The sequence below is a fragment of the Talpa europaea genome (genome assembly GCF_964194135.1).
Source record: "Talpa europaea genome assembly, chromosome: 9".
Lineage (NCBI taxonomy): Eukaryota > Metazoa > Chordata > Mammalia > Eulipotyphla > Talpidae > Talpa > Talpa europaea.
This window is the reverse complement of record NC_140076.1, coordinates 116,776,789-116,795,222: the sequence shown is the minus strand read 5'-3', so window position 1 is coordinate 116,795,222 and position 18,434 is coordinate 116,776,789. Positions and strand designations below refer to the sequence as shown.

Here is an 18,434-nt window from a genome sequence, read left to right as displayed (position 1 = left end):
CCAGGCCGTGTCCGGCCCCGGCTCCTGCTCTGGCAGGGCTCTGCGCTTCGCCCGAGAGGGTGTCTTCAGCAGCCGCCGGGAACAGTGCCCAGCACTGGCCTTCAAGAGACCCTCAAGCCTAAGAAACCGAAGGTCAAGGTGTGGACATCTGTGCACACCCGTGAACCCGTCCCCTGGGGCTCTCAAAGGAACGTGTCCGGAGCCTCGCAGGCCCCCTGCCTGGAGCTCCGGGCGCTGAGCGTCCCCTGGGACCCTGGCCCCGCCGCTCGGACACATGCGCTCACAGGTTTCGCACCTTGGACGCAGGCGTCGCCGGTCAATGCAGACTTCAGGCTTCTCTTGGGGAAGGAAGGTGGGGGCTCTGGCAGGGAGCGCGGGGGGCGAGCCAGGCCAGCTCCCCTCCCAGAAGTTACGCTGTGGGGTGGGTGTCTCGGTAAGAGCTCCCCGGAGCCTCTGAAATGGGGCAATGCTGACCTAGGAGAGGCGGCCCCCCCAGGCCCCCGAAGGGCTTTGGAGGAAGGAGAGGCGGGGCGGGGCGGCCCTGTTCCCAGACGCTGCCCCTGAGCACATCGGCCCTGCGCACACCTTCCCGTCTGTCATGGACGGGACGTACAGAGTGACACAGCGCCCACCTCCGACGGCGCACCTCCTGCACGAGTCCTGCTCTGACTCGGCGCACCTCCAACCCTCAGCCCCGCCACGTGACCTTTAGGACGTGGGGTGACCGTGACCTGCTGTTGCCAACGTGGCGGTGGGCCCTCCCGGCTGCCCAGGCCCCGCCCCAGGAGAGCCAGCTTTAAGGGACTCCAGAGCCCTGCCCCCCATGCTCCCTCCAGGGTGAGCTGCTGGCCCTGCGTGGGGTCTGCTCTCTGCTGGCTGGGAGTGCGGTCACCCCCACCCGCCCCGCGCCCGCCCCGCAGCCTCAGGCCTCGGGTGCCCAGGGCGGCCTGGTGCCCTCCCCCAGGCTGGCAGCTCTTCTGCTGGGATCAGATAACGAGCTGAAAGGAGAGGTAACCGGGGCGGACAGCAGAGCAGGACAGGCCCCCGGAGGCCTGAGAAGCAAGTTCGCCAGCGTCCCTGGGAAGGGCCGGGGTGCGCCCCTGGACTCCACGGCTTTCCCTGCAGCTGCGGGTTCGGACGCCCGTCTCGCCCTCTTCCTCCTCCTGGTTCCCACCACCTGGCCCCCGCGGCGAGCAGGCGGGAGGGTCCGCTCAGAGCCCGCCGTGGTTGTGGGAGACCGAGGACCACTTGCCCTTGTGGGCCACACCCCTGGCGCGAGGCCGGGAAATCAAGGTCCAGCCGCGTTCGGGCGCGAGGCCGGGGGTTTCCCAGCGCAGGCCCTGCCCCGGGCCCTGGAGGGCTGGCCCCAGGCCAGCAGACCTGTGTCAAGAGTCGGCCAGCCCTTGTGTGCCGGCCTCCGCCAGGCTGCAGGCTGACCGGGGCTGTGTCTCCCGGCGCCCCGCCCCCGGCCGAGGGGCACAATGACCCCATTGTCGTGTGGCCCTGGGCCCCGGCAGAGTGGCCGCTGCCCAGGCACTGCCAGATGGGAGGCGGATGATACCCAGAGCCCCCGCGTCCTCTCGGGGGCTGCGGCACGGGCAGCCTGCGGTCCGTGCCCCTTCACGAAGGACGTGCTGCCCCAGTCTCACGATGGCACGCCTTGTCTGCAGGGCGCGGGAGGACGCCCAGCTGCACTGCCTGCCACGGGGAGCCGGCTGCGCCCAGCCAGGCCGGCTGCGCTCGGACCCGGCAGAGCCGTGTGGGTCCCGTTACCCGAACACATCCAGGGTGGAGAGCCTGCTGGGGGCTCGGGCGGGCGGCTGGGCCAGAGCCGCTGAGGCAATCGCCATGAGCTGCTGTGCGGGGCGGAGCGGCGCCCATGGTGGGGGCTTCTGGGCCTGCCTCGAACCTCGGGTGGCCACCTGGAGCCATTCGCCTCCTCCCGGGAGGGCCCCCTGGGACGCCGGGCTGGCGTCCACTGTCTCCTCTGTCATCTGGGAGGCAGCCCTGCCCACTGCCCCTGAGAGCAGGCTCCCGAGGAGACACAGTGACCGCTGGGGTCTGGCCTTGTGTGTCATTCTACAAGCAGCTCAGCGCCCTCCCCGCGGGCTCGCGCCCCCGGAAGCAGCAGCCCCAGGCCCGTCAATGCCCAGCTTCGGCATCCACGCTGGGCCTGGCAGGGTGGGGGCCTGTCGTGAGCTCAGTGTCCACTCCTGGGTCCCCAGAGGGTGAGTGAGGTGGTGCCAGCATGCCTGGCCGCGCCTGTGTGCCCAGCTCGCCGTGTGGCCCTCAGATGGAAAGCAGGGTCCTGGGTTTAGGGGCGCTGGGGAGAGCTCTGACATGTGCATGTTCGGATACGTTTCTGGGTATTAAAGGCTCTGGAAAGTCCCGCAGAGAAGGGCCCTGTTGGACCCCAGGGAACCAGTTGCAGCCTCTCACCCTGCATGTCCGGGTGAGCCCCACACAGCGCGTGTTCCGCAGGCACTCCTTGGGAAAGGCTGTTTCTCACAGCGCCCTTGTCTTAAGAAGAAGCCAACCAAGGCGCAGGAAGGTGGGGCCTCCCAGCCCTGGCCCCAGCTGGAGAGCCCCCAGACCCCCCTCGCTCACTGCTGTGGCCCTGGTCAGGCCTGCCCTGCCCAGCCCAGCCTTGCTGGGTGTCTGATGGGTGAACCCGCAGCGGGGCTGGAGGGCCGGGGGCGCGGGGACGTGGCCGCCCAGGCCCTGGCCTGGAAACACTCACTCACGGGCAGAACTTCCTCTGGAGCCGAGGCCTGGAGCCCGCCCTGAAGGAGCGAGCCCCGCCCGCCCGCCACGTGGCAGTGCTGACCAGCCCAGTCCTCCCACCGCGGCCAGGCGTGGGGCCGCCAGCCCAGACGTGGCAGCCGCGCTATGACTCATGTCCCGGGGACACCCGGAGCCTCCGTCTGGGGGGGCTGCTAGGGGTGGGGAGTCAGCCAGGCCCCTCCAGCTGTGGTTCCTCCCCCCTTGCCTGCCGCCTGACTCTGCTCTGAGGCCCAGGTGCCGCCCCTGCTGCCCGCTGCCCTCTGGCCCCGCGCCCTGCCCTTCTCTATCTGCTGACATCTCCGCTTTCGCCCAGGCTTGCCGTCGGGGAGGGCTTCCCTGCTCAGGGGAACAAAGGGAGCACACACGTTTGTGGCCTGGAGGGGGGTGGGGACTGTCTGAGGACACAGCACCCCAAGTGGCGGCCTGCAGGGCCGGTGGGGTCACAGCCACTCGGGCCACTGGGCCGGTACTGACCCCCGTAGGGCAGAAGCTCTGAGACCCGCCGCGCCCCTCCCTCCCTCCTCGGGCTCCTTTTGCTTCCCCTCCTGGCCTCCCCTCCCCCTCTGTCCTTCTCACCCTTTGGCGAGAGCCCCCAGCCCCAGAGCCTGTGCCCTCCGGGCTGTGAGCTGGCGGGTGAGGAGAGGGTGTGGGCACGGCCCTCACGGGCACACGGGGGCCGGGAGGAGGCTCGCAGGCGGGGCGCCCCCACCCCGGGGCCCTCAGAGCTGCAGGTGTGTGAACAGGCAGGCGCTGGTGCTAATAAAACCCGAAAATCACTCATTTCTCCAGGGGCCTCCAGGCTCTGGATTCAGAGCCCTCCCCGCCCTCCTGACACTGCCCCCCTCCTGGCGGAGCCGCATCACCCCCAGCCCGTTCCGTCTGCGCAGACTGCCCTGCCCATCCACGCCCGCAGGGGAGAGGACAAGGGCCCTTCCCGAGACCCCGAATACCCCTCCCCCCCAACGCGCTGGCCCCCGGGGCAGACATTCCTGCGGTGTGAAGTCACCTCCGCCAGCTGGAGCAGCCCCGCCTGCCCTCCCCCCGCCACGTCCTCCCGTCTCCGGCTCCTCCCGGCCTGGAGAGAAGCGCAGACGGGCGGGCGGGGCCTGGGCTCAGCCCCGACCTGGCTGTGGTCCTGTGTGGGGCCCCCAGGGAAAGGTGATGAGAGGACGAGGGGCAGAGACACGGAGACACGGAGCGCCCGCGTCTCAGCAGGTCCCGGCCCCACGGCAGCAGCCCCGGGGAGGGCAGAGCCCCTCGTCCAGTCGCTCGTGTTCTCAGCGAAGAGAATCACAGAGAGGCCCGGGACACCGTCTGGGGCAGCGTTCAGCCCGGGGGGCAGTGGGCAGTGCGGCCTCTGGGTCACCCCCGTGTGGCTCCCGCCGCTGGGGTCCCCCAGGGGCAGCCTCAGGTCTGTGCGGGAGGCAGTGAGGTGGGCCCTGCCCCTGCCTGAGCCCGTGCCCAGGCCTGCAGGAGCCGCTCAGAGGCCGGTGCTGTCTGAAACCCTCTCCCCTCCCCCTCCCAGCCCCTGGCTTTGCGGCTTCTAGGGACAGAAGCTGCTGGGTCAGCCCCGGCTCAGAGCACCCAACCCACACCGGCTCCGGCGGAGGGCTGGGCCCCAGAGGAGAGCCCTGGTCAGGACACAGGGCTCATGGGAACAAGGTCAGGATCGGTACCTCCTCCCGGGCTCCTCACCCGCTTGCTTCTCCCCTAGTCCTGTTTCAGCCAGGGGAGCCCGTCCCTGCCCCACGGCCATTTTTACCTCCTGGGCCCTACAGAGCTTCCGGAACTCCTTGGCTGGGAAGTGCACTCATCCCTCTTAAACATCAAATTGTTTTTATAGATAAGGGCCCCACTTAGCTCCCCAAATGTGGTCAAGGCCACAATACCCTTGGGGCAGCTCTGCCAAGGAAACGGGACTCCAAAGGGCAATGCTGTTGTTTTCAGCAACACCTTGACCTCACACCTGCAAGCCCATCTCTTTTGCCCCCTCTGCTTCCTTCTCCCTGCTGCCTGGAGTTCAGACATGATGGCCGGAGCACCGGCAGCCTGATTGGGCCACAAAGTGACCTTCAGGGTGGAAGCTACTGGAGAAAATGATGGAGCAGAAAGGAAGAGCCTGGTGCCTGGTGACCGATGAGCTGCCGTGTCATCCCTAGAATTTCATGAGACAGAAATCATTTCTACCTGGTTTAGGGCACTATTGTTTCTGGGCTTTCCATTCCGTGCAGCCAAACTTAGTTCCCCCACTTAGCGTCAGCCCCTCCAGCTCCATCCACGTTGTCACAACGGTGGGAGTTCATCTTTTTAAATCACCTTGTAGGTGGCGGGGTGGTACTCCACGGTGGATGGATGCCGCGCCGTCTCAGGGTGCTCGTGTGTGGCTGGGTCCCTGGGCCGTTTCCATAACGTGGCTGCTGCGACAGTGCTGCGGGAACACAGGAGGGCACGCAGCCCTTGCAAGCAGCGCTGTTGTGTTGGGAAGCGTGGCCTCAGGAACCTGAAGCTGGCAAAGGGGCTTGGATCACGATTGCAGGCTTGAGTCGGTCTCGGCAGCCTGTTCACCAAATCACTAATTTTTTATTACATGGTATTGAGACAATACTAACTTACATGTTACATTCTAAACGATCATGGTTTTGAGCAGCTCACTTTGAAACAGGACATTTTGCAATTAGACAAAGAATAAAGAGATTTCATTCCGAGTTCTGCTTAACCCCAGGGCTGCGTGAGCAGACTCCACCCGGTGCCCGAGGCGCCCTCTTAGGACATTTTAACTTCAAGAAGCTCTTTGCTGGCTGGCAAGACCCCGGTGCGCTTCCCCCGCCCTCTGGCTAAACAAGGCGCCTCTCCCTGCTGCGCACAGATGGGTGCCCGAAGTGTCTCCTGCAGGCAACCATAGTCTCTGCACCTCTGCCCTCTCCCATCCGTTTTGCTTTAAACAGACACAGCGGGGCACGATGGGCTGTTACTTGGTGCTCCCCAATTTGCACGTCTGGGACACCCCCCCCCCAACAAATCAACATTGTTTCCTTTTAGCCTGTTCGTTTTTTTCTTGGCCAACACAGTTGACCCCGGATAGTTGACATCTCTTTCTCAGGAATGGGAACTCGGAACCCCCTGCACCACGTGACAACATGGATGGAGCATCCCCCATCTCCGCAGTCCACGAGCGATTCCTGGGACCGGCCTGGACCGGATGCTGCTGGGATGGGTGGGGTTGAGCAGCCATTTTGGGGCTTGAGGCTTAAACCTCCATGTGCGTGCAGCGGAGCAAGGGATGGCCGGAAGCCCGGTCCCTCCAGTGGGAGCGCCATGACGTGTGCACAGCAAGTGTCTGTCTTTGGTCAGGTTTCTCGTGTGCTGTGATCTTCACCCACAAGGCCTCCCCACAGCCGCCGAGGGATGTCCTGGGTGTAGAGCATTATAGGGTGCCAGCTGCCGAGTAAATGCAGGAAACTTGGAAAATGCCTGACTGGGGAGGGGGGAGCTCGATTTCCTGGGCGGGGAAAGGACCAGAGGCGCTGCTCGTCGCTGGGGCCTGTGTGGCGAGGTCTCCCCAGAGCCAGAGGAAGGGGCTTCCAGCCCCTCTGAGCTGGAGAGCAGGGGGTGTGGCCTCTCCCACACCTGGGGCGTCTGTGGCGGCTGCCGGTGTGTGTCCCTGTGGTTAAGTGGGTGACCTCTGAGCACGCAGCTTCCTGAGTTCTAGCGTTGTTCTTGGGGCGGGGTGACGGGGCGGGGGCTGCCTGCAGCTAGTTGACGCCGGGGTCGGCGCTCACTGTGCACATGCTGCTCAGGTTCTTCACCCCGAGAGCTCGCTCTGCCTTGGTGCGCACAGACGGGGGTTTCCAGAGTGTACAAAGTTGGGGGTCCCGGGGCCCCCCTCAGGCACCTGCTGACAGAACACTGAATAGCTCCCGAGTCAGAGCTCTGCACTAAGGGATATCCCTAGAACGGCTTTACCAGCCACCTCTCCGCCCCCTTTGCGCTCCGGCGCTGAGGCCTCATAGTTCTCCCCGGGCACCTGCGCCTGCCCCCTCCAGCCTATGTGAAGCCCCCGTCCCCTCCTCCCCCCCTGAGTTTTGTCCTCACTGTTGTGGGGACGGCGCTGAAGACTGGCTCTGGCAGAGGGCGAACGTGAGGACCCGAGGGGGGCGAGACGCGGCCTCCCTGGGGCCCTGGGGTGGACCCCGCTGACCGGCGCAGCTCTGCCCCAGGACTCAGCGCGGGGAGTGCACGGGGCTCCTGCTCTCCTCAGGGCTGGCCTCCTGTCCACCCGCCTGCCTGGAGTCCTCAGCACAGCCCCGGGCACCGAAGGCCTGAGCGTCCACGGAGGGCCTGGGGCTTGACTCAGCCCGCGTCCCCCTGTCCTGAGCTTGATGCACTGACGGTGCCCAGCGCAGGACAGCCCGGGGCCCTCGCCACCCTGCGCCCCCGCCGCCCTGCGCCCCCGCCGGCTGGAAAATGGCCGCGCTGGCCCCTGCGCCGTCTTGCTGGAAAAGTACCGAATTATCCCAAACTGTAAAAATCCGCTGGCCGGCACCCCAGGGGGGCTCTGGAACTGACTCAACCCGTCCGGTGTGGGGGCCCGGGGCTGGCGGCCCGGCCTGGCACCGGCTCCTGGGCCCGGCCGCCCGCTCCTCCTGGAACAGGCCTCGGCCAGCGCCGGGCCAGCTGCCGCCCTCGCCCGCGGCCGGTAAACAGCCCCACGCCGGCCGCGGCTCAGGCCCCGGCGCCTCGGCTGCCTGGCCCCGTCCCAGGCCTGGCGGACACCCCTGTCTGCGCGCCTGGGCCCCGCCGGTCACCTGGAGAAAAAGCCTCAGAGAAGATGAAAGAGCCTTTAATCCCGGGTTTTCTGAGTTTTGTTTTTAGCAGGAAAACCTTGTTTTCAAAACAAATTATCGCACAGAATGGACCCGTTTGTGGAGCAGACAGACGGGCATTTACGCCGCGAGTCCAGCCCAGCGGAGGCCACAGACGGCCGCCAGGGACTGGGGGGGGGGGGGTGCCCGAATGTGGGGGCAGCTCCCTGCGCCGGGAGCCCTGGGGCCGGCATGGGCGCCGGGGATGCGCGGTCAGGACGTTGGGGGGCAGAGGGGGCTCCCCGTGGTTGGCCCCCCTCCCCGCGCCGAGGGGCGGGTGCCGGCGCAGCCCGCGCGTCCAGGGCGCGGGGCCTCGGCCTCAGACCCGCCCGGGCCCCTCTGTCCTCACTGAGGGGCACCCGCGGGGCGGGGGGCGGGAGCCCCCAGAGGTGCACGTGAGGCGCCCCCCAGCTCGCGCCCGCCGTCGCGTGCCCACCTGCCGCCCGGGCACCAGCGGCCCGAGGCGTCACCCCGTCCCCCGCCCCGCCCCGCCCCGCCCCGCCGGCTGGCGCCCCGGGCTCCACCCGCGGGCAGCGGCCTCTGGCCCGGCCTGCGCCTCCCGGAGCGGGGACTGGGCTTCCACCCAGCTCGGCGCTCCTGGGGCGCTCCTGCGGGGACGGGGGCGTGTGGGGGCCACGTCGGGGTCCAGGGCGCGTGCAGGGAGGGGCCATGTCGGGGTCCGGGGCGAGTTGGGGGGGGCACGTCGGGGTCCGGGGCGAGTTGGGGGCACGTCGGGGTCCGGGGCGTGCGGTGGGGGGGCGGCCACGTCGGTATCCCGGGGCGAGCATGAGGGACGCGGCCACGTCGGGGGGCGAGGGGCGGCCACGTCGGGGTCCGGGGCGCGCGCGGGGCGGGGCCAGGCCGGGCCGAGCGGCGCCATCTGGGGCTCGGCCTCGTCCCCCTGCGGCGGGGCGGGGCGGGGCGGGGCGGGGCGGGGGATGGCGGGGGGCGGGGATCCCCCTGCGGAGCTGCTGGGAGGAAGCGCGGGGCTCTCCTGGGCGGGGGAGTCCAAGCCGCGCCCCTGAGAGCAGCTGGAGCCAGCGGGGTCCTGGGGGGCCCTGGGGAGCCGCCTCCGCTTCTCGGGGCGGTATTGCCAGCGCCGGGTGGGGGGGGTGAAATCGCGCTCAGGCGCCCGCACAGCTGCAGCATTTTCACAAAGGGGGGTGCGGTCCTGGCAGACGCGGGGGGGTGGGGGGCCTCGCTTTCCCCCGCTGACCCAGCCGCGAGCGCCCACCATCCTCCTGCGGCACCAGGTCGCCTTCTCGGGGCGCGTCCGGCTGCCCAGACCCCTCGGCTCAGCCCGGGCGCCGCTGCCGCTCGGCCCAGGGGCCGCCCCGAAGCCCGGGGGTCAGTGCCAGCGCCTCCTCCCTGGAGGGACGGGGTGCAGATGGCCGAGTCGCAGGAGCCAGAACCTGAGCCCGGTCCAGCTCCGGGCCGCCGTGGGTGGGGTCCACGTCCTCTCCCCCCAGAGTGCGAGGGTCTTCCTGTCATGGGTGGGGGGCTGATCAGTAAATAAGGTCACTGCAGGTGTTCACGCCTGTTCCGCACCGTCTTCTGCAGGGCACTTCCAGCAATGACCACAGCAGCTGCGTGCACAGGGCTTTCTCTACAGGCCAGTGCAGTTGGAACGTTCTGGAACCCTCCAGGCACCAGCTCTCTGGAGGCACTGGCTGAGCAGAGACACAGCCAGGCACCGGGTCTGGGCGCGGTGGGAGGGCCGCCCTGTGGGCTGCGCACTGGACGCCAGGCCCTGCGCCCTGTCCGGCCTCCCCCTCTGCCCTGCCCGTGCAGGCCTCTAATTACTGGGGACACGGGAACTGCAGTGGCTTCTGTTTGGACCCAGAGGGTGGGAGCTGCCCCTAACAGCTGCCCCCAACAGCTGCTCTGCGGAGGGACGGTGACCGCAGAGGGCAGGCTGGGTGTGGCCTGCTCAGAAGGGGGCAGTGAAGCACATCCTGCTGACAGCCAGGCTGGTGCTCCCAAGCAAGACAAAGCTCCGGACTCTGGCACAGGGCCCTGGGTGGGACGGGGTGCCAGGCCGGTGCTCGTGGAGGGCGCTGGCTCCGGGCCTGCCACGGGCGCCTTCCGTGAGTGGCACCCCCTCGCACCAGGAAGGGGCCCTGACGCTCCAGCTCCCCCTCCAGAGGAGGACACAGGGGCCTGGGCAGCTCGGGGGCGCCCAGGTCAGCACCCCTGGCCTGCAGGGCTGACGTCTGGCTGCCTGGGGTCTGAGGTGAGCAGACAGTGGGGTTGGCGCCCCTACTTCCAGAGGCTCTGTGCTTATTTCAAGGTACTGACCCATCCTGTGACACACAGGCTGCCCCTCTCTTGGGGGCGGCTCATACCAGGTGGCCACAGCCCCTCTGAGCTGGGGACGCCAAAAGCAGCGCTGACGGACACTCCCAAAAAATGACAGACTTGGGCTTTTTAAAGACCAGCAGAGATTTCTGGAGTAGCCCCGAGGCCGCTCCCTGGCCGCGCCCAGGGCCATGCGGTTCGGACAGGAGGCCCTGGAAGGCGGCCCGGGCACTCCCACGACAGCCACGAGGTTCTGGGGCCACCCCCGTGTCACAGATGGGGCACTGAGTGCCCAAGGCCCACAGTTATCAGGTGAGGGGGGCTGTGCCAGGCGTCACCCCGAGCTGGCTGCACTGACTGGCCTGGGTTTTGGGGTTGAAGGGCCTGGCCCCCCCAGACCCTCGCTGGGCACTGTGGGGTCCTTGGGGACCTCACCAGCCCCAGGGTCAGTTCAAAAACTAGAGACAACTCCAGTGTCTGTTGAAGATGGCCAAGCCCCGCTGCGTGTGGCCATCCCTGGAGCTCGGGTCAGGAGTCGGGGCAGGGGACCCCAAGATGCGTGAGCCTGGTGCTGCGTGGGGAGGCAGCGAGAGCGGGCACACCTGTGGCTGCGAATCTCTGGAGGCCTGGACGGCAGCCCGGTCAGCACCGGGTAGTGGTGAGGGGCAGAGGGTCCCACACAGAGGTGGCTTTTCACGCGGTAACTAAGGCCCCGTCCCGTCCTGCCTGCGGGGCGTCATGGGCCTCTGCGTGTGCGTGTGCAAACACTCGTGCTAAAAGTGTGTGCGGCTCCTGAATGAGATCAACCCAAACTAAACGTCAGCGGGCTGCGTGGGGGGCCCCTCACCTCGGGCAGGAGCACCGGGGGCCCGGCGGCTTCCCTGGGGGTGTCCTGCAGGTGCGGGACAGTTGAGGCACTGGTCACCGGGGGGGCTTCACGTGGAGACGCCCGGCGTGGCTGTGAGCGCACAGCAGGGATGGCGGGGGTGGGTGCAGGGCCTGCACTCGATCACACCCCACAGGTCACCACGACTGGCACCAAAGGTCCCTTTGGTGCCTGTGCCGTGTGCCTGGCCTGCCCGGGCAGCAGACTCGTGGACAGAGCTGGGCCAGGCTCCGGCGCCGGGAGCTGCGGGAGGCCAGAGGAGGGAATCGCCCGGGCTGTGGAGGGGGCTGGCGAGACCAGGGCACGGGAGGGAGGGAGGGAGGGAGGGAGGGGGTTTGCGCCGAGGGCAGCTTGGGCAGCGGCGGGGTGGGGACCGCGCCACAGGCACTGGGGACAGGGGCGCTGCGGTGGGGCTGCGCTGCCCCCCACCCCTTGGCCTGGAGCTCCGGCCCGGAGGGGCGGGGCCAGCAGGAAGGCCAGTGGTCCCGGGAGGCCCCACCCCGGCTGCAGCAGCCCTCGGGGCTCACCAGAGAGGCCCCGCGCCAGGGGGGGGGGGCGCTGGGCGGGCCCCACGGCAGGAAGGAGGTCCCGGCGCTGGGCCCGCGGGCCGCAGGGGGCACGGCCGGCCGCCCAGCCTCGGGCCGCGGGGCTTCTGGTCACCTCTGCCCCCAGCGCCCCCACCCCGCCCACGGACCCCGGAGCCGGCTCGCTGTCCGGGCGGCGGCGCGGGGGGCTGGGGCCGGGGCCGGGGCTCCCCAGCCGGGAGCTTGGAGCCCGCGCGCACACGGCGGCGCAGGACGCAGGGGCGACCAGCAGGGGTGACCAACGCAGCCGGGCTTTATTGTTGCGGGGGTGGGGCTGGGGGTGGGGGGCCGGAACTCCCCCGCGGGGCGCCGTCGGCCTGCGCAGCGGCTCCGGGCCTGGAAGAGAAGGCGGGGTGAGCGCGGGCGCCCCCTGCCGGCGGAGGCGGCTCCGGCGGGCCGGCACCGGGTCAGCGCGGGCCGGGCCGGGCCGGGGGGCGGCGGGTCCGTGAGTGGCAGCGGCTGCGCGCCGGAGGGACGGGCACTGCTCCACCCGGGGTGCCGAGGGCCCGCGGGGCGGCCGCGGAGCTGTGCACCCCTCGACCCGACTGCTAGAGCCCCGCAGGCAGGGCCCCCCCAACCCCCCCCACTCCCGGGCGCAGCGGTTGAGCGCGGGGAGGCGAAGCTGCCCGCGGCCTCTGCAGCGCCGGTTCGATCCCCGGCTGCTCCCCGGCCACCGGAGGAGGGTCCCGCATGGCGCGCAGACCTCTCCTGCCGCCCGCTGCTCCCCTCAGCAGTGTCCTTCGGTCCCTCTGCCTGCTCTGCTCCCCGCTCTGGCTCTGGTGAATTCTCTCACCCTCCCGCGCTTCTGACTGTGCCCAGTGCTTGTGTAAATAGATAAATAAATCTTTAAAAAAAAAACAAAACCCACAGGCAGCGGCAGGAATCAGGACCCAGGCACCAGGTTACGCAGAACTCACGGGCCGGGCCAGGGGTCCCCAGGAGGGCGCTTGGGGAGCGTGACCCCCTTCCCCGGCAGACACTGTGGTCACACGCTCCTATGAGGGCCCCTCACGAAGTGGGCGCGAGTGGCTGGGGCCCGGGGTGCTGGCGCCCACAAGCAAGGTCTGCAGTGTCCCTTGGCTCACTGCCCGTCACCACCGGGGTGCCCTGAAGGGGAGGCAGGGGGCCTGGCCGCACGGCCAAGAGGGGCCAAGCCTCAGACACCGGAGCATCGATCCTGGGAAGGGGCCGGGCCGGGAGGAACCGAGGCCTTGGCATCATGGCGCCCTGTGATGTCACACATGGGACATGGCTGCACCTGGGGTCAGCTGCCCGGCGTGAGCGGTCATGGCCCAGCCGCCGCCCTGTGTGGGGCCGGTTCCCCCCCACCCCAACCACATCGGCCGTCGGCATCACTCTCCACGTGGGCAGGGACGGGGGACGGGCTGGATGCAGGGGGAGGAGGGGCGTGGACAGCCAGCTGGGTTGGGCTGGTGCAAGCCAGATAGGTTGGCTGATGCCCCTGCCAGGCCCGCCACACTGGGGGTCGCCAGCACTGAGGCTTCTGCCCTGTTGGGGCACAGACCGTGCCAGGAAGCAGCCAGTTGCCCCGCGTCATCACAGGAGCAGGAGGCCCCGGCCAGCAGCACACTGCCCAGCTCCCGAGGGGGCCTGCCGGCCAGGAAGGGGCCCCGAGCCGCAGGGGCCCGGTGTGGCAGTGCCCAGCACAGCAGCAAGGACCGGGGCCTGCGGTTCCCTGGGGGCGGAAGGTCCCGGGGGGAGCGCAGCCTCACCCACCTGCCCGCTTTGGTCCATCCTGCCCAGGCCCGCACTACTTGGGCCCGATGTAGGCCACCTCCTTCCCGGTCTTGCCCAGGGTCTGCAGCAGCGTGTCGACGCTGTGCTCGGAGTCGATGCTCACCTTCTTGTTAGCCAGGTCGATGTCAAACTGCACCCCTGGGAGAAGAGAAAGGGGCAGGTGGGGAGCAGACCCCCGGCCCCAGCAACAGGGTGCCTGGCCCCACGCCCCAGTGCACACCCTTGGGGCCCCTTCCTGCAGCCGCTGGCCCGTCCTCTGCGCCAGGCAGGCTGTGGCTCCAGGCCGCTGGCGTCCGCAGATCCCGGCTCTAGACCGGGGCCCCTTTCCGTGTTTCTAGTCGCCAAAGGAATGTGTATTTTCCAAAAGCAAACATTTCTGGGTACGGAGCATGTCAGCCCCAGCTCCTGTGCGCTCCGGACCCAGGCTTCCCTCTGTCTCCCCACAGGTGTGCAGCACCCCAACAGCGGCTCTGGCTGCGTTCCCTTTCTACACGCACAGCCCGGCCCCTCCTGGACCTGAGGCGTGTGCGGGCCCAGCCTCTGCACCTGGGCGCCTCCAGCTTAACAAGTACTCTTGACCTTGTGAGGCTGAGAGGGGCTTCTGACCACCAACCGACTCACAAGGGGCACATGCTAGATGTCGACACAGACTGCGCATGGGCCTCGTGTCCTCGGCCTCCGCCTCCCCACCTGTCCCTGGCAGGGCTAGGGCTGGCAGCCTGTGCCATCTCTCTAGTTCAAGGATGTCCTGCGACCTGAGAAGCCCACCGAGCCTTCTCCAGAGGCCAGGCCCATGGGGACACCCCAGCCCAAGCTCCATGCAGGCCCCGGGCACCAGTGAAGGGCCTGAGCAAGCACTTGCTCTGGCCTCAGGGTTTGCGCCTCGTGGACTCCGTCTTTGGTTCAGGAGTGGGTCAAGCCCTGGGGGCTCACGGAACTGGCAGGGACTCGGGTCGCTGACTGCTCCCTGGATGATTGCACTCAGAAGGCCCGCAGACAGGCGCTCTCCGATCAGCTGGGGTTGAGTAAGAACTGGTCAGACTGGCAGCCCAGCCCAGCAGGACCGTCTCAGCCGGGTGGCCTGGGCCTGGCCTGCCCCGGCTGAGAGCTGAGGGGCTGGATGGCAACCGTGGCTTCAGGCCGTGTAAGAGGAGAGGCTCAGGCGGTCCGCGGGCCACTGCCTGCATGTGTTGTTTTAAATGTCACGGTTCTCCAAATCCCAATAGTAAATGACACTCACGTTGTCAAGTAAAGGTCATTGCCCAGAGGGGACCGTGTTAACTAGCGCTGTGGCTGCATCCTGGCCCTGCCATAGCCACAGTGTGATCTAGCTGTGTCTCTCCACGTCTCTGATCCGCAGCCCTCCTGCTCCACGGGGAGACAGAGGAGGGTGGGAGGGCCTGACGGGGCCCGCAGGGCCAGAGCAGAGCGCCTGGTTTTGCTGCACCCCGGCCTCAGGACAGGGGACGCGTGTGTCCACTCTCCCGCCCCAGCCCTGGGCGCCGCGCTCGCTCACCTCCCAGCTTGTTGAGGACCCGAGTGACCGCATTGGAGCAGCCTTCGCAGGTCATGTCCACAGAGAACTCGTGCTTCTGAAATAAACAGAGGGACCATGAGCCACCTCCCTGCCGGGACCCCAGCCGGCCAGCCCGCAGCCGAGGCTGGCGCCAGGGCAGGCGGCTCAACTGAGGCTCAGTCCCGCTCTCCTGAGCTGTGCGGCAGGAAGAAGAGGCCAAGTGTACTCAGGCAGCTGTAGTCACCAAGATGGCCCCATAAACCCAGGTGCCGGGCCCCCGGTATGAGGTGTCCCCCAGGAGCTAGCTGAAAATATCGGTTTCTAGTCTCACCTTCAAACCCCAATGCCTGCACAGTGGGGCAGCCTCGGGACCACAGGGGTCCACCCTCGAAGCAGTCTGGTCTGGTCACTCCTGCGCTAGCGTCCCCTGGAGCTTGCGGAAGCCGCAGTCCATCAGCATGCCTGGCTGGGCATAGGGTAGTGGCTGGCAGCTCCTGCTACAAGCCCCGCCCCAGCCAGGTCCGCACTCACGAGCTGCACCCCCCTCCTGCTAAGGCCAAGGGTGTGCTGGCAGCCCACAGGAGCCCCTGGCTCCCAGGCGCTCCACCTGGGGTGTCCACCCACCACGGTGGGCTCCCGAGGCTGGGATCTGCTCACTTCCCACATGTCCTGGTGCCCGGGACAGTGCCTGGCACAGACGAAGTGCCTCCTGCACTGTGCCGAGCGTGTCAGTGACTGAGACTGGCCGAGGAGGGCCTCTGGGGCCTGCCTCCTGCTTTCAGACAAAAGTCACTCATATCAATACTTTATTTCAGAATCTGACCAAAGGACCCGGCTCTAGAACCCGGCTCCGGCGCTGCTAGCTAGCTGTGTGATGGCAAACAGGTTCCTCGACTCTCCTGTGCCCCTGTTCTGTCTGCAAGGGGGGGCCGAGTGAGGCTCTCCAGGAGGGCAAGGGGCTAGACGTGTCCCTGGGGCTGTCCTATACTGCCCAGGGGCTCCGTCCGGGAGAGGCGGAAGGGTGTTCTGTGACTGCTGGGTGAGCTCCTCCAAGCCAGGGGCCGCTCTCCGTGCTCCCCACTGGGGCGCTCACTCTGGGGAAGCTGGCTGCTTCCGGCCCTGCAGACCCTCCCACCCGATGGCCCCCCAGCCCAGCTGCTCCCCGATTCCTGACTCTCAGGCCCTATCTACAGCGGAAAGGGTGCCAGCTAGTGCTGTTCTCGGGGCTCCACTGGGGATTGCCAGGGAGCCCAGGGACTGGCAGCCCCGCAGGCACCTGCCTCGGCTAGCTCTGGGGCTCTGGGGTCTCACTTTAACCCACCGGGAAGGCTGGCCACGCCTGAGCAACAGCGATCTGCATGGCTTCTCTTTCTGAGTCTCAAAAATGCCTCTGGTGGGCAGGGGGCCGAGGCCCGCGGAGCACCTGGGTCCCACTGGCAGCTGTGGGCGGGGCTGCTCTGGCAGGATGCCTAGATGGCTGCTGTTTTTCCCCTCCCAGGCAAACACCTCTGGGGGCATCCAGCATCTCATGACTATTCCCCACCCACACCTCTGGGCATAAACACATGTAGTGGTTATTCCAAAATCCAGGCTCTGATGTGGGGTCCTTGGACAGGTGCCGGCAGCTCCTGGAGGCTGGCCCGAAATGCGGCTGCGGAGCCCCTGCCCATCCCGGAGCCAGCGCCTCGCTGGACGGACACCCAGGCTCTTCCTGCCCATGTGGGTTTGAGCTGCTGCTCTGCAGCAGACACGGGACACCCGTGCTCGCTCTGCGGACCCCGCCAGGAGCCTGCCTGCAGGCGGAAGCTGATGTCCCCAGGGTGACGGGCGGCCCACAGCCACATGGCGAGTGTTGCTGAAGGTGGGAAGCGCACCCAGGCTTTCCTGACTTGGGGACATCTTGCCCGCACCCCCAGTGCCTGGAGGGGACAGGGGCTCTGAGGGGGACACCCTGGGAAGGAGCACACGCTTCTGCTGCCCACGCAGCTGAGGTCAACAGCTCTCCACAGCTTCCAGCGGTCTCCTTTCAACCCCGAGGTACAAAGGACAGGCAGGGACCGCTTCTGGCGGCCAAGGTTACAGTCCAGTGTGCTTCTCCACCTCTGAGTTGCAAAAGCAACTTCTAAGCCACTACCTTTGGAGTAGTGACTCAGGAGCAAGAGACGACTACCTAACACGGTAGGCCCAGGGTCCGGGGTGGGTCAGAGAGCCCCCGATATGCAGCCCGGCCGACCCCTCAGGGTCCCTGTTGTCCTAAAACGTCTCCCTCAAAGTTGACAAACAGATCTGCTGAGTTGTGCAATTCCTGCTGGGGTTCTCAGGCTGGGAGCTGCCATTTCTTGGGGACCAGGTATGTCTGTGGTGGTTGCAACATATCTTACCTGGAGTTTCCCTGTCCATGCTGACAACAGTCCTGCGAGGCCATGTGGCAGATGAGGAAATCAAGGCACAGAGCAGTCAAGCTACCTGCCCGAGGGGACCCCGCTGGCCAGCGAGTACAGGTTTTTGAGGTTCTGAGGCCCCAAGTGTTCGCGGTGACCCTCATGGGGCACATGTCCGTCCCCCAGTTTTGACAGCAGCCTGGACTCGTGCCCCTTGGCTCAGCTGCCCACCTCATGACACTGCTGGGCCCCCTCTTCCTCCCCATGACCTGCTCTGGAGGGGCTTTTTTGGTCAAAATCCTCAGAAGTGAGCGCAGAGCAGAGGCCCCCACGCCGCCTCCCTGCTCGGCCAGCGCTGCAGGGGCCACCCCTCAGGGACGCGGCCTCCCTCCCCAAGCGCAGGCGACCCCGCCTCCCGGCACTGCCCCAGCGCGGGGCGGGTCTCTGTGCAGCCCCAGGATTTGTCCCCCGGCGCCTGGCCAGGCGCCAGGGCAAGGACACCGGAGATGCCTGTGGCTCACCCAGGGGGCCTCCGGCTCCCCTGCGGCGCCCCAAAGCTGGGCTGCGGCACAGGCGCCGAGCAGGGCCGCGCCGGGGGCGGGGTGGACGCCTGGCCGGCAGCTCCCCACCGCCTCCGGGAGGCCGCGGCGCCGGATCGCGCCCGCGCGCGCCGCCCCCGGCCAGCGGCTGGGCCTGACCACAAGGGGCCCCGCCCGCCCAGGCCAGGGCGCCTCGGCTGGGGCTCCGGGGGTCTCCCTCCCGCCGCTGCGGCCGCCGCCGGCCCCTGCGCTCGCGCGCCCGCCGGCCCGCCCGGCCCCGGCCCGCGGCTCCCGGCTCCCAGCCGGCGCCCAGGCGAGCCCGGCCCGGCCTTCCGCGCCGGCCAGCGGGGGCGGCCCGGGCGCCGCGCGGCCACTTACCGGCATGACGGCGGCGGCGGCTCTGCGCGGGCGCGGCGCTTCCGGGGGTGCGCGCGCAGGTCTGGCCGGCCGGCCCCGCCCCGCCGCCGGCGATTGGGCCCCGGGCCCTACGGGCTGCCGGGCCCCGCCCCCGCCCCGCCCCGCCGCCGGCGATTGGGCTCCGGCCCCTCCGGGCTGTCGGGCCCCGCCCCCGCCCCGCTCCGGCCCCGCCCCGCCGCCGGCGATTGGGCTCCGGCCCCTCCGGGCTGTCGGGCCCCGCCCCGGCCCCGCCCCTCCAGGCTGTGGGGCCCCGCCCCTCCTTGGCCCCGCCCCTCCGCGGCCTCGGTCCCCTTGTGCCTGGGCGCGTCTCGCGGGGCGCGGGGCGGCCGGGCCCCTGCAAGGCCGTGGCTCTATCTCAGACCCTCCTCAGGGACTGGGGTGCAAGGGTCCCTCGCTCCCCGGGGCACGG

At 68.5% G+C, this 18,434-nt stretch overlaps 1 protein-coding gene across 1 annotated transcript; it reads right to left on the bottom strand.

Moving 5' to 3' along the window:
• Window positions 1-11,649: 11,649 nt before the first annotated feature.
• On the bottom strand, window positions 11,650-18,026 carry ATOX1 (antioxidant 1 copper chaperone). Its single transcript, XM_084241968.1, has 4 exons — window positions 17,987-18,026; window positions 14,689-14,764; window positions 13,152-13,310; window positions 11,650-11,750 (listed from the first exon to the last, which is right to left on the bottom strand). Exons 1-3 carry the CDS (start codon window positions 17,990-17,992, stop codon window positions 13,186-13,188), a joined length of 207 nt encoding a protein of 68 aa, XP_084098094.1. The 5' UTR covers window positions 17,993-18,026; the 3' UTR covers window positions 11,650-11,750; window positions 13,152-13,185.
• Between the last annotated feature and the right edge of the window lie 408 nt (window positions 18,027-18,434).

Coding starts and splice junctions, on each gene's coding strand:
- ATOX1 (XM_084241968.1), bottom strand. Junction 13,311..14,688: donor GGTCCTCAACAAGCTGGGAG/GTGAGCGAGCGC, acceptor CTCTTCTCCCAG/GGGTGCAGTTTGACATCGAC.